The 15,510-nt window shown below is 41.3% G+C and overlaps 1 protein-coding gene across 1 annotated transcript; it reads left to right on the top strand.

Moving 5' to 3' along the window:
• The first annotated feature begins 1,932 nt into the window (after nucleotides 1-1,932).
• On the top strand, nucleotides 1,933-14,212 carry LOC132500330 (alcohol dehydrogenase class-3). The gene is made up of 9 exons (XM_060115296.1): nucleotides 1,933-2,040; nucleotides 4,772-4,873; nucleotides 6,522-6,663; nucleotides 7,535-7,622; nucleotides 9,976-10,195; nucleotides 10,346-10,606; nucleotides 11,319-11,454; nucleotides 13,625-13,763; nucleotides 13,902-14,212. The coding sequence occupies exons 1-9, from the start codon at nucleotides 2,029-2,031 to the stop codon at nucleotides 13,924-13,926; spliced, it is 1,125 nt and encodes a 374-aa protein (XP_059971279.1). The 5' UTR covers nucleotides 1,933-2,028; the 3' UTR covers nucleotides 13,927-14,212.
• Nucleotides 14,213-15,510: the final 1,298 nt, after the last annotated feature.

The following is a 15,510-nucleotide window of genomic DNA, read 5'->3' as shown; positions in this document are numbered from 1 at the left end:
TCCACACAAAGACAGAAAAAAGAGCACCTTTAAGGAAAAAGGATGACAGGATGAGTTTGGGACAAGTTGAGTCTGAGATAATTGTGAGATATCCTAATGGAGGCAGAGGTCTAGAAGGCAGTTGTGTGCCCAAGTCTGGAGTTTACTGGGAGCCATCCTGATTCATAATCTAGAAGTGGTCCTTATATAAATAGAAGTTAAAAGCCATGGTGTAGATGAGTGGGTGGAGTGAAAGGAAAGACTTCGGACAAACTTTTTGGGAGCACTAACCCTTAAGGTATATACTGAGGGAAAGGAGCCATTAAAAAGCCATTAAAGGGCTTCCCTGATGGCGCAGTGGTTGAGAGTCCGTCTGCCGATGCAGGGAACACAGGTTCGTGCCCCGGTCCGGGAAGATCCCACAGGCCACGGAGCGGCTGGGCCTGTGAGCCATGGCTGCTGAGCCTGCGTGTCCGGAGCCTGTGCTCCGCAAGGGGAGAGGCCACAACAGTGAGAGGCCCGCGTACCGCAAAAAAAAAAAAAAAAAAAAAAAGCCATTAAAAAGACTGAGCAGCAAGGAAGAAGAGTGGTCTGTTCAGTAGAGCCATTTTAATAAAACTCAGCATCCATAACAGAGTTTAAGAGTAAACTGGCAAACACCTCAGCCTCCCTCTCTCTACACTCTGGTCCACTCTTAAAACACATCAAATGCATCCATGTTTCAGAGGTTTTTCCCTGCCCCCTTCTCCTCGCAGTTCTCTCCCATGTCCTATCGACCACCATCAGAAATCCTACTCACCCCTCAGCAGCAGCTGGCATAGGAGCCTGGTGTAAAATGAAGGATGTTGCCCACCATCCAGTTCTGCAAGGACTGAGTCACTGGCCACTGCAGTCTCTGACCTACAGTGCACCCTGAAAGGAATTAGGGTGAAGATCAGGAAAGCGGCACTCCGTGCTCTGGGAAAACAGGAGAAACAGGCCCTTAGATAGTGAGAAATATTTTTCAAGAGAAACTTTTTTATGAACCTGGATTCTCACACCTTCCCATGCACGAAAATCATTCACTTAAGATACCTGGGGCTTCCCTGGTGGCGCAGTGGTTAGGAGTCCGCCTGCCGAAGCAGGGGACACGGTTTCGTGCCCCGGTCCAGGAAGATCCCACGTGCCGCGGAGCGGCTGGGCCCGTGAGCCATGGCCGCTGAGCCTGCGCATCCGGAGCCTGTGCTCCGCAACGGGAGAGGCCACAACAGTGAGAGGCCCGAAAAAAGATACCTGTTCCTCGGGACTAGCAATAACCTTCTAGGAGATAACACGCTGGATTACATGGACCTCCCTCCTCCAAATCACATATCTACTGGCCTCCCAAGACAACTCTTCTGAGCTATCTGAGAGGCTGTCTCCCACGCCACAGTCCCCAGCAGGACACTGAATAAAGTCACTGGTCATCCCTTGCGCGTTTTTTTCAAGTTGATGCTGGGAAGTTTCCTGAAGGAGCCTCCGTTTGGGGGGGTGCCCTTTATCCTTCGCACAGCTCAGCTGACGGAGACTCCCTCGAACAACTGCACCTTGCTCGCCTTGCGCCCTCAAGATGTGCCCACAAAGTGTGTAGAAGGAGCACAAAGACACTGCAGTCCTCTCACGGTTTCTCACATGCTTCCAGAGAACTTTAATTCCTGGGTCCTCACCTTCCACAACTCTCCTTTATAAGCTTTATCGACGCTGCCTGGGCTACAGTCACACGGGGAAACCCTTTCCTGACAGATATAGTGCAGGGAGCCTGTCACGTGGCTCACGAAGCGGCCGCCGCCAACCAGCCTCCTTGAAACCCCTGCAGCTCCCCGCGAGACCACCTGGGCCTCCGCTGGCGCGTTGGCCGGGCCGCACCGCAGGCCCCGCCCCTCACGTCCCGACCCCCGCAAACCCCGCCTTCACGCTCTCCCCGGCGCAGTCGGGACCCAGCCGGACGCACGCCCCGCCTACATCCTCGATCTTTCGTTGTGGTGGGACCCCTCCCGAGTCCTCGCTTCGCGCTGACCGGAATCCGAGGAGATGGCGAGCCAGGTATTGTCAGTTGCTACGCTGGCTGAGTCCAGAAAAGGAAGGGAGGGAGGGAAACCATGGAGCAGGACCGGGCCTCTGGCCGGGGGTGGGGGGTCGGGGGTCGGGGGGGCCGGGGTGGGTAGGCAGGAGGTGAGGGGGAGACGCGCGGGGCTTGGCCCGGAGACGGCCTCCGGCTGCCGGAGCTGAAACGGGGCTTCGGGCGAGCGGTTCAGCAAGAAGGGAGGGAGGAAGCTTTGTTTCGGCTCCGTTCGTGGGAGGGTTTTTGCTGCTTCTTTCTGGGGCAGCCCAAGCGGGGTGGAGGTGGGGAGAACCGGAGAGTGGAGGTGGGGGGGGAGTCGGTCTCTAGCCTGGTGTCCTGGGGGTGGCTTAGGGGCCGCCACGCCTTGCGTACACAAAAATAAGTAACTTGCCCGGGGCCATACTTTCGGGTGGCAAAGCTGCAGCCAGAGCCCGTGCTCCTAACCACTACGTTGCCTGTTTTTCACGATAGTTGTTCATAATTGAGCTATTACTGTGCCCCCAAGGAATGTATTTTTGGAAGGCTCCTAAGGGCCCTTTCGGTAACGTTTTGGAGCACTTGGGCACCAGAGCTTTATACATACCCTACTTTAATCCTCACATAACAGCTGTGCAAGGTAGTAGCCCATTTTACAGACCAAAAACTTGAGGCTTAGTGGTTGGTCGTGCTTAGTGATAACACTAAACATAGTGAGCCGGGGTTCCGAACCCTGTGCCACAGGCAATTATTGCAAGTTCCGGAGATACACATTAGACAATAAAGGCAGAAATATATGAGTAATATGATTAATCCATCTAAAGTTGCTGATTGTTTTAATGCTTTGCAAACAAGAGATTTTCTAAAAAGACTTGTACTTGAATAGAAATGGTAAATTCTAAACTATCTTTCAGATTTAACAAGTTGGCAGGTTTTTTGCCTTATTACCAAGTGTCTTCAGCGGAGAATGTGAAAAATTATAATTCCTGTGATAGTTCAGATGTTGAAGGAGAGCAATTGCGTGTGGATTTAGCGTGGGGCTTTGCTTTGTTTAGAATTGTCGTTGACAGGAAAAGGTTAAACTCCTTTCACATTGCTTTAAAAGGGTGGAGGAGGGACTTAAAAGATTAGATTATGGATGATTTATTCTTGTTGCTTCAGATCTCTAGAATATATGACTTCGTTGTTAGTATTCTGAATTTTACCTTCGGAGTTTTGTTTTGAGATTTATGGTACATTGAGGTGAAAAAAGATTCTAATGCAGTGTATGAATTTTTTTTACCAGATTGATTGATTGATTGATCAGATTTAATATCTACATTTTAATTTTAAAAGTGATCATTTCCAGCCTCGCCAATTAACACAAGCCACTCATCCTTCTACATAGTTCAGTTCTTTTCCTCTACTCTATGTTCTCTTGCTACTAATAACTACCACCTTATTTCTGCAGAGCTACACTGTGTCAAGGACTATATAAGGGGCTTCATATTCACCATTCACAGTCACTCTATATGTAGATATTTTATCTTTATGTAACTAACTCTTTCTCATCTTTCCGCATCCCAGTTAAAAGTGACGCTTTCCTAAACCCACCAACCAAAGTTACACTCTGTCTGCACATTTTGCATTCTGTAGCACTTTGTGCCTATCCCTTTAAATCACACTTTTTGTAATTGTTGGCTTTTGAGTCTGTCTCCTATAAACCCAGTGCAATCTTTATTCTGTGAACATGTTTCATAAGGATTATGTGAACGAATCAAAACCTTCCTCGTTACACTTCATTCTCTGGTAAAGGAGGAGTGTACTGACTAGACTCTGAAGTAGCACTATACTATAGAAATACAGTATGAGTCACATAGATAATTTTAAGTTTTCTATTAGCCACAATAAAACGGTATTAAATTGGATTAAAACTTAACCCAATGTAGTCAAAATACTATCGCAACATGTAATCAATATTTTTTTAATATTATTGAAATATTTTAATTTTTTTATACTAACTCTTCAAAATCTGGGTATATTTTCTACTTACAGCTTATCTCAGTTCAGACTGGCCATTTTTCAAGCGCTCAAAAGCCACACGTGGCAAGTGGCTACTGTGTTGGATAGCACAATTGAAAGGGATAGATGTAGGTTTTTTAAATTCCCCCATTCTGATACTTTTCCTTACGCTCCTTCCCACCGTGCAGTTTTGCACTAAACCAGTGTTACTTAAACCGGCCTGAGCAAAAGAATTTCGTAGGGCACATCTTAAGCATTCAGATTCCTTGGACCCTGTACCCAGACTGCTGAATCAGATTTTCTTGGAACCTGTATTGTTAACCAGCTCCTGTTTATGCATTGTAGAGGGTCATTAAATATTTGATGAGTGAAACTTTATTTTTTTTATGGGGGGGGGGTGCCATGCGGTTTGCAGGGATCTTAGTTTCCCTGGAACAGGGATTGAACCTGGGCCCCAGCAGTGAAAGCGCCGAGTTCTAACCACGGGACTTTCAGGGAATTCCCGAATTAAACTTCTTCATGTGGTCATCTCAATTAAATCTTTATAATGAATATCATTTATACGAAGTATAAACACGTGCCAGACAGTGCTCCATATCACTTAGAGTTATATGTATCTTTGTGAATTGTGATATACTTTCTAAGATTAGCATTCACCAGCATCTAAATTAACTAATAAGTAGTTTGTTACTAGTTCAGGAGGATAAACATCTTGCTCTGTTTTCCCCATTTCAGGTTATCAAATGCAAGGCTGCGGTTGCCTGGGAGGCTAGAAAGCCTCTCTCCATAGAGGAGATAGAGGTGGCACCCCCAAAGGCTCATGAAGTTCGAATAAAGGTAATGAAACATCTAAGGCACTGGGGAAAAAAGGCTTACAATTAGGTCTCTGGATAGATGAGTCCTCTGAGGTCTGCAGAAGAGAAATCCCAAAGGACAGTGTCAAGGAGAAGTTACTAAAAGTCATCCAACCTTGGAATCACAGCCTCTTATTTTATCCCTCTCACCTTTGCAGCACTCTTCTCCATCTTTTTAGCTTTGGTGTTGCGCTGAGCAGCCTTCTCCATGGATCATTGGATTACTGCAGTTTATCTTCTGTAGCCTGGGTTTAAGGTGGCTTTGTAGGATGCTCCCCCTTTCTGTTGATCCCATGAGTTAAAATGTATGATGACACATTAGAAACAAAAAAAGAAAGAAATGGCCTTTGGATTGTTAGAAGAAACTTCAAATAAGATTTGGGAAGAGGTTCCTAATTGATTAGACCAACAAGCAAGTGAAGTAAGCTTGCTAAGAGAGCTTTAAAATGTACTGAACCTTGCAGACAAGGCCAGGGTTCAGGGGATTCATTATTCCAGTGCTTCTCAACCTCTGCTGTGGCAGAGAAATTGAAGTTACCCCTGGAGAGAGTCATATTGCACAAGGCAGCCAGCTGCATATTCTGGCATTCTCCTCTGTACTTGTTCTGATATAAAATCAGTGCTTTAAAGTAGTGAACATTGAATAAAACTAACCTCTAGAAAAAAATAAGCGTTTTTTGCTGTGAATTGGAGTATACTTCCCCCATCCCACCTCCAATTCTCATGTTCCCAGGAGTCACACTTAACAGGTCGAGAAGCCAGAGCCAAATAACTTTTTCAGATCCTTTCAACCCAGGCCCAGGAATCTGAAATCTTAGACTAGTGTGTATGTTTTTCTTTAAGTTCAGAAATCAGCCTGATTGTGATTTTGCTACTAAAAAAGAAAATGTTGGTCCTGGATCTACTAAAATGAGACGTATGGGGCACACTGAGTTCAGCAGTCTTTCTTGGGAAACTGCTAACAAACAGCTAAGAATGTTACATTGTAATCGGATGTATTTGTGAGAAGCATAGAAGCATAAATACAGACACCCCCAAGACTTTTCCTTTCTATGCTTTTGGTAGTTTGGAAAACTGAGAGATGCTTGAAGGCTAGAGAAATCGGGATAAAGGGCTTATTTAAGTAGACATTGTGTGTGGCTGCTAAAAGGGGAGTTGGTTCCAATGAAAGCTCTGAGTTTTGGCCCAGACCAAGCAGGCTGACTTATTTCAGAAATAGCGAATACCTTTTTAGAAATCGCATTCCCCAACAGTTAGGAGGAGGCCAGCAGTGAGATGGGCTCCACCTGCTTTTGCACACAGGTGGTGTTCCTCTCCACACCAGAAGGCACAGTGCCCGAAACATCACCTTGTTTACCTTCTCCTGCTAACATGCACTGAAAAGGAGAATAGATGTACCATGTTTCATTGCCTATAAATGCACTGTTACTTTTAAGTACCACTAAGAAAATGCTGCCAGTTCTAATTAAGATGCCAGAGTATAAGCATATGCTGATTTTAGAGAGGTTAAAATATGAAAGAATTGTATCTTCTAATCAATAAAATATGTTATTAAAGTAAAAGTGCCTCCACCTATGCCTCACTCTGAATCGCATGCACACACACTTAGACACTCTTTAATACCCTGTTAGATTATTGCCACTGCAGTTTGCCACACTGATGCCTATACCCTGAGTGGGGCTGATCCTGAAGGGAGTTTTCCAGTGATCTTGGGACATGAAGGTGCTGGAATTGTGGAAAGTGTTGGTGAAGGAGTTACTAAGCTGAAGGCAGGTAAGGAGAGTATTTGAATCACTTATTTTACAATTTTGGCTTATTTCTCTAGGGAAATTATGTTTCTGATAAATTATACATTGTTTAGTTGTGAATAAGTTATCGCCTAAGTAAGTTGTCAAGATTGATTTTATACACCTCATCTGGAAAGCACAAATATTTCAGAGTTTCTTTCTCTCTGATTATGCAGACTGCTGTTTATCTGAAATGGTTTAAGTACATCTCCAAAGCAAATTTTGCCCAATTAAGCGAGAATTTTTGAAGATGCATTGAGTCAGTGTTTTGAAGCACATGACCTCCTTGTTCTCCACTTACTGTTTTAAAAGTTTCACTTAGACAAAAATTTGAAGCTTGTATTTTTTGCATAGTCAGGCAGTGTCTGAATGATGTCATGTAGGTAAAGTTCTAGGTCCTAAAGTTGTTAACTTTGCAAAGCTGCAAATGGGAATTTGGGGGACTTCCCTGGTGGAGCAGTGGTTAAGAATCTGCCTGCCAGTGCAAGGGACAAGGGTTCGAGCCCTGGTCCAGGAAGATCCCACATGCTGCAGAGCAGCTAAGCCTGTGTGCCACAACTACTGAGCCTGTGCTCTAGAGCCCGCGAGCCACAACTACTGAAACCCGCGGGCCTAGAGCCCATGCTCCACAACAAGAAACGCCACCACGATGAGAAGCCCATGCACCGCAACGAAGAGTAGTCCCCGCTAGTCACTATTAGAGAAAGCCTGCACACAGCAACCAAGACCCAACGCAGCCAAAAATAAAAAAATAATTTTTTTAAATTAAAAAAAAGTGGGAATTTACAGGGGCTGATAGATTCATTTAGAATCAGATGCTACCTATTCAGGATAATGTCATTGCATTTGTTCTCCAGGTGATACTGTCATCCCACTTTACATCCCACAGTGTGGAGAGTGCAAATTTTGTCTAAATCCTAAAACGAACCTTTGCCAGAAGATAAGGTTAGTATCTTTTTGTTTTATTCTTAAAACAAGAGGTAACACTAATCATGATCATATCATGAAAATAAGTAATTACGTGGCAATTTATACAGGGCATTTTACATGAATTATTTCATTCCATCTTAAGGGCAACCTGTCATTATCACTGCTATCACTATATTCATAGATGAGAAAATTTAGACCCAGAAATTAAGTGGTGTGCTCAGCATCATCAGCTGTTAAGAGGTACCTCACAAATTTCTGAACCCGTTCTCTTTCCATAACACTAGGCTAAATTTGCCAAAATACATAGTAAGGAGGGACATGCTTATGAAATTAAATGAAGTCATTTTTATGAGCCATTTTATTGTCCATGAAATCGAAGTAATAAAACTTAGCTCATAAGGTTTGGGGACGACTACAAGAGATAACCTTTTGACACAGAAAAGGTGGTTATTTGATTGTAGCAAGGTAACTTAAAGAACTTCGAGGCATTTAAGATCTTGTGTCTGTTCGCCCCTTTTTTGTCTTTTTTATTGAAGTAGAACATATAATGAAGTAATTAAAGTATACAAAATCTTAAGTGTACAGCTCCATGAATTTTTATACATATACACACCTAATAGTTATAACCATCACCCAGATCAAGATAGAGAACGCTTCCAGCAGCCCACAAAGTTCTTCATGTCCCATACAAGTCAACACCTGCCTCCCTCAAAGCTCACCACTATTTTGGTATCTTTCACTGTAGAGCTTCGTATGAACAGAATTACGCAATATGTGCTCTTTCGTCAGGCTTCCTTCATTCATAGTGTCTGTGCAATGTATCCAGGTTGCTCTGTGCATCAGTGGTTTTCTTTTGTTTCTTTCACATTCCATTCCAAATAATCACTGTTAATCCATTCTCCTGTTCATGGACATTTTACGTTGCTGCCAGTTTGGACCTGTTGTGATTAATGCCACTCTAAGCATTCATATGTGTCTCTTGATGGACACATACACAACTTTCTCTTGGGTATTTCCCTAGGATTGAAATTGCTGTGTCATGGGATATACTCCCACCAGCAGTGTTTGGGAGATCTGTTTTTGCATTTTTTTGTAATGCCATTGACAAAATTAGTTTCTATTTTTGGAAATAAGGTTCCATTTATTTTATCACGTAAATCCAGTTAAAAAGCTAGAACCAAAAAAAGAAAAAAAAACTAGTCATTTTGAAAGGGAATTCCAAACACGGTCTGAAAAAATTTTGACACGTCAGATATATAATAACAGTAATAGGTTTTTTTGTGGCTGTCTGTAACCTTTTAGAAGGACAAGTCCTTTCAAAGCTTAAAATACATCCCATATCACCTTTTGTTCAAGAAACTCTTCTGGGACAGGAGCAATTTCTCACATTCAGAGCTAAACAAACTTAACTTGCTCTCATAAAGATACAGGTTATTTATGGTAGAGCTTTGTCACTATTTGTTCTTTGTTTCGGATCATATTTTTGTTTTTGTCTCAAAGGAAATGTACTTATTCTTGAATCCAGAGGCAATCCATTTTTCTTCATCTATATATATTTATTTATTCACGTATATTCCAAAGGATTTGTCCAAGAATGTACATCAAATTGTAGTGTTTATTTTTGTTAAAATAACATACATATTAAGCACTCTGTGCCAGGCACAGTGCTAATGCTTTACATAACCTCATTTGATCTTTATAGCAATGTCTAAGAAAGATAGGTTTCTCTGATTTTCTGGTGAGGAAACTAAGGCACAAAAGTTAATTCACTTGCCCAGGAGCACGTGGGATTTGAGCACAAGTGTGTCTGCCTTTAGGGCCCATGTTCCTAAGCAAGATGCTACATCACCTATTTAGGATATCAAAAATAATTTTTGTTACCATGTATCATATCAGTGGTGAGAGCTACACTTTTGAAATAGGCCTCCTGAAAGATCTAAATCAGCCAGTGTGGACATCTACTTTCATCAGCTGATGTGGATAGTTGCTTGTAATCTTTGCTGTGTAGATGCTGGTTTTGGCTTTATGAAGTTATATTTGCTCACAGAGTTTTATGATGGAATTTTAAAATCATTTCATCTGATCCATAAATTGTACCTGTTAAAATTATTTCAGTACTCTGACAGTATAATCCAGAAGCATATTGAATGTTGGAAAAGATAGGTAAGATTATAATTCTTTTATAAGTTTTCCTAATAAGTCATTGCTGAAAGGTGCTAAATTATTAATGAATATATTAGAAATTAGACTTTTGGTCTTAGCACATTCTTCTGTTTACTGGTCATTATTTTTAAAATTGATTTCTTTTTCCTGTGCATTTTAGGAAACTTGATTCTACCCTACCTTCTTCCTTTTTTATTTTCTTTAGAGTCACTCAAGGGAAAGGATTAATGCCAGATGGCACTAGCAGATTTACTTGTAAAGGAAAGACAATTTTACATTACATGGGAACCAGCACATTTTCTGAATACACAGTTGTGGCTGATATCTCTGTTGCTAAAATTGATCCTTTAGCCCCTTTGGATAAAGTCTGCCTTCTGGGTTGTGGCATTTCAACTGGTTATGGTGCTGCTGTGAACACTGCCAAGGTAAGTGTTGGCCTGGGTTTTAGCATCCACCTTCTAATTTCATACAAGAAAGCCTTGCTGGAATAGTGAAATTGGCCCAAACAGTAAGAAACCTAATGATTTCCTTGACTCTTGTGAAATGAGTACCTTATAGACTATCTTTACTATTAGGTGGAGCCTGGCTCTACTTGTGCCGTCTTTGGCCTGGGAGGAGTTGGATTGGCAGTTATCATGGGCTGTAAGGTGGCTGGTGCATCCCGGATCATTGGTGTGGACATCAATAAAGATAAATTCACACGGGCTAAGGAGTTTGGGGCCTCTGAGTGTATTAACCCCCAGGACTTCAGTAAACCTATCCAGGAAGTGCTCGTTGAGATGACTGATGGGGGAGTGGACTATTCCTTTGAGTGTATTGGTAACGTTAAAGTCATGGTGAGTATGCTTGGCTTCATTCCAAGTGGGGCGGGAGGGAGGCTGATTTTTTTAATGTAATTTCCTTAATTAAGGTCAAAAATTGTTTTGGAAAGGAAAAGTCTTGAATTCCCTGATAAGAATTATTAGAAGGGAAAATGACTACTTGAACTAGAAATTGGAAATGATACAAGGGAAAGATGAAGGGAAATGTTTCTTTGCCTTTCAGTGTACACTTAAATCTCAGAGTGTGTTTCATTAAATGAAAAGGCAAAATGATGCAGCTGTAGAGAACATGGGCTTTGGAATTAGATATATGTCCATTTACTAACTCAGTGACCTTGAGCAACTACTTAACTTCTCTAAACCTGTTTCCTCGTGTAAAATGCAGATAGTAACCGTAGGTACCTGACATAAAGTAGACACTCAGCAGAAGTATAACTGTTACTTCTCTGCCTGCTGCCTTTAGAATTTTGAGCTAAGATTTACTTTTTAAAATAACAAATGAAAGCTTTAAATTCTTTCAATTTGTGTCAGTGTTGAGCCAAGTTCGTAAATTTTTTTAAATACCTGTTAAAATTGTTCAATAAAATTAAACTTACTAAATACTCACTTTGGTCGTTTTGTTGCCATTTTTCTAATAAAGCTCTGTACCACCACCCTCTCCCCTGGAAGTTTCTGGGGAAGCAGATATTCTCAGCACAATGCACTGACTTCTGTGATTTGCCTGCAGAGAGCAGCACTGGAGGCCTGCCACAAAGGCTGGGGCGTCAGCGTGGTGGTTGGAGTAGCTGCCTCAGGTGAAGAAATTGCCACTCGTCCATTCCAGCTGGTAACAGGCCGCACGTGGAAAGGCACTGCCTTTGGAGGTAATTTGGTGGATGAGATGAGTACATTTTCTCTTTTGTTACTTCCATTGGCAGAATTTTAATCCCACTCAGTATTTACCCCTGGGACGGGGGAGGTGCTCAGCTTCTCCTGAAACACAAGGCTACTTCTTACACATTGAAAAAAATATTAATATTCCGTTAATGAAATAGTTGAGGGTAGGTCAGGAGTGAGAAGCTGCTTACAGGATAAGCAAACAACAGTATCAGCCACCCTGTGCCATGTTGTAGACTTACATAGGTTATTGGCATTTTTTACTCATTTTTCCAGAGAATGCAGTGATCCCTGGATGTGATCATACTTCCGTCTGAATAGTACTGATTTCAGCAGTAACCAATACTAAGTCTTAAACTGAAAATATTAAATTTGACAAAACCTTACAACAAAATTGAAAAGCTGCCAGACTGATAATTTTTCCCTTGTATGATCCTAAAAGTACATGGTTCTTTGGGGTTGCCTAACTACCAGCAGAATGCTGAGAAAGTTTCCACCTTTTTCAAGGTTGCTCAGCTAGAGAAGAGAAAAGACATCAAAACATGTTTGTATATCCCAACTGTTGTGAATAAATGAAATCTAAAGTTTTTCATAGATTTTTTAAAAATATATTTATATCCTTACCATCCTCCTAAGGAAAGAGAATTACATAGCATGAGGTTTTTTTTCCCCAAGAATTTGCCTTTCTTTTTTTTTTAACATCTTTATTGGAGTATAATTGCTTTACAATGCTGTGTTAGTTTCTGCTGTATAACAAAGTGAATCAGCTATGCATATACATATATCCCCACCCTCTTTCGTCTCCCTCCCACCCTCCCTATCCCACCCCTCTAGTTGGTCACAAAGCACGGAGCTGATCTCCTGTGCTATGCGGCTGCTTCCACTAGCTATCTACTTTACATTTGGTAGTGTGTATATGTCCATGCCACTCTCTCACTTCGTCCCAGCTTACCCTTCCCCCTCCCCGTGTCCTCAAGTCCGTTCTCTAATAGCATGAGTTTTTAATGATCTATGTTTAACAAAGTGTCCCCTGCCTCATATTATGCCAGCTTTTTTTTCAAGGCCAGAAGAAAAGATTAGGAAAGTATGAAAAATGAGGGGTTTGGCCACAGTTCTCCTTCTTTATACGACAGAATTTGTCAAGGCAAATGTCAAGCTGACTAAACCCCTCTTTTCCAAAGTGCTACACGTATGCCGCACTTGGGTATTTTAGAACAGACTTTCAGAGCCATACATGTAGCTCAGGGGCATCATCTCAGGGTCCATAGCTGTATTTGAAAGGGTGTTCTTCATCCGGGAGACTGAGCCAGGGGGGTTGGTAGTCACCTCTCACTGAAGCCTCATCCAAGCACATGCTTGTTGGGAAATAAGCTGGAGCCTTGGGGCCCCCTGGGTGTTGCTAAAATATGAATCACAAATGTAAACAGAAGTTTTAGTTTAGGGAATGGCAGTGGCTGTGGTTGTCTCAGTTACCAGGAGATTTAAAGGAGAAAAAAAAAGCACTGCAGTTTGGAAGGAAAGGGTAACTGGTAGAGGACACAAGAAGGGAGATTTGGGAAAGGCTCAAAAGAGGTTTGAAATGTAGTCCAAAGACTCCCTGGTTTAAAAGGTGGGAAGGCTTCTTTGTTGGTTTACTGCTGCTTTCAATACAAGTGAGAAATTGAAGGATCTGATTTTGTTTAAAATCGTAACCTGTAACTAAAGATCACCTACTTTGCTTTTCAATTTCAGTTTTCTCTTCTGAGATGGTATCCTTATTGTTGAAATTAAAACCACAGAAATAGTCATGTATCACATCAGTTTTTTTCTTCCTTGAATTTCACGATTACAGAAATCTTTGCTGTTGTGGACTTAAATAAGCTTATTCTGAGACTTCTAGAGTTCTATCCTGTATGGTTTAAAAATCTCCATTAAGATTTAATGAGATTTTAGTAAACCTTAATACAGAAAAAGGCAAGTGCTCAAAAGGCATTTACTTTTTTCTTAATTAAAGATGTGCATTTCTTCTTCCTCTCTATGCTGATTTTGAAGTTTTTCATTCCTCTTTAGTTCGTGAAAAAATTCATTCTCTTAAATGTCTTTGTCACCCACTAAGTAATAAGCATACTGTAGAGATTTGTTGGAAAAATTAATGAATAGATGTATGATTTCTTTTAGGATGGAAGAGTGTAGAAAGCATCCCAAAGTTGGTGTCTGAATATATGTCCAAAAAAATAAAGATTGATGAATTTGTGACTCACAATTTGCCTTTTGACCAAATTAACAAAGCCTTTGAACTGTTGCATGCAGGAAAGAGGTGAGCTTTCTCTTTAGCTGTGTAGTGTAGAATGTGGTAATGATTTGGGGCTTATGGAGGGAGAAGGGTAAAAAAAACAGTTTTAGTGGTCTTCAAAGAAATCATTCAGAACCTGTTTATTGCTTTCTTCTCTTACAGCATCCGAACTGTTTTAAAGCTTTAAATTCAAAAGAGAAAAATTCTTCCATCCTTGTAACTTAAGTCTTGTGGTCTGATTGGAGCAGCCAGATAAGCAGGAAGGAGCTCTTTCAAGTTCACAGCTTCTTAGACCTTCATTAACTGACTGGGGAATAATGTTTTCTGTATAAATTCATAAATGTCTAATCAAGGACAAGGCTAATACTGTCATAAGTCTGTTTTCTGGACTCTTCGCATAAATAATTGCTGGCTCATTAAGGAATATTTTTAACCTAATAAAAGGAACTTCTGCATATGTGTGGAAGTTGTCAGCTCTGTTGTATGTCAAATTCTTTCTCATGGTTTCTCTCCCCATTATCTTCATTCTTTTAAGGAAAGATGGAGGAAGAAGGGTGGTGGTGAGTATCTGAACCTTGTCTTCTACTGTCCTTGGTAACTTTCGCTTAACTTTTAAGGGTCTCAGGCCCATTTACTGAAGAACAGGTTCCTCCAGTCAGCAGTGGCACAGTTAATCAGAACCCAGATCTGCTTCTGTGAGATTATCTTCTTGTGGGCGGTACCATGCATTGTTCAGACTTAGACTCCTAATTCCTAGTATGACATCTGGCCCACAAATTCATCATTGAAACTACCTTCCGAGCTTAAGTAGGTATATATGTGTTGTTGGTCACTCTGAACTATTTCAAGCATATGGAAAATATTTATATACTGAATACCCGAATTTCCAGCACTTTGTCAAATCTTAACATCTTACTCTTCCAGACCACTTTGCCTTTCCTCTCCTGCGGTATAGTCGCATCCAGAATCGGGTGTTTATCACTCCCATGCACATTGCCATACTTTGTCTACACGTATCCGTAAACCCTTTAGTCTTCAGTGTCGTCATACGTGTTTTAAACCTGATACTGTCTCATTCTGAAGCTTTCATTTTTCACTCATTATTTTGTGATTAATCCCTGTTGTAGGTGATGCTCCCATACATTAATTTTAGTACTGTGCAGTAGTAGTCAATTATACGAACTACCATAATTTATCTGTCTCCAGTTGATGGCATATAGTAGTTGCCCAAATTGTTTCTGTATTGCCAACAACACTGTGGTGGAACATCCTTGTACATTGTGCTCAGTGCGTTAGTTACGGAGGATGTGTACCATAGGATAAACACATTTTAAACCTTACTAGAAATTGTCAAATTGCTCTTAAATGTGGTTGGACATTTTTGCAAATCAGATGGGTGTGAAATGACCTTAATTTGCATTTCCCTTAATGACTAAAGTCTTTTTTTTTTTTTTTTTTTGGCCGTGGCACACAGCATGGTGGGATCTTAGTTCCCCGACCAGGGGTGGAACCTGAGCCCCCTGCACTGGGAGTGCAGAGTCTTAACCACTGGACCGCCAGGGAGGTCCCAAGTCTTTCATTCTTTTGGCCATTTGTATTTCCTTTTTTGTGAGGCATCTGTTCACATCCTTTGCCCATTTTTCTGTTGGATTACTTCTCATTTTCTGAGTAATTTTTAGGGGTTCTTTATTCTAGATGCCAATCCTTTGTAAGTTTTATATTTTAATATATTTTATATTTCTTAATTTTTATTTTAATATAGTCAAATCTA

Source organism: Mesoplodon densirostris, chromosome 1 (genome assembly GCF_025265405.1).
Source record: "Mesoplodon densirostris isolate mMesDen1 chromosome 1, mMesDen1 primary haplotype, whole genome shotgun sequence".
In the NCBI taxonomy this organism is placed as follows: Eukaryota; Metazoa; Chordata; class Mammalia; order Artiodactyla; family Ziphiidae; genus Mesoplodon; species Mesoplodon densirostris.
The sequence above is the reverse complement of the archived record's forward strand: the minus strand, read 5'-3'. Positions and strand labels throughout refer to the sequence as shown.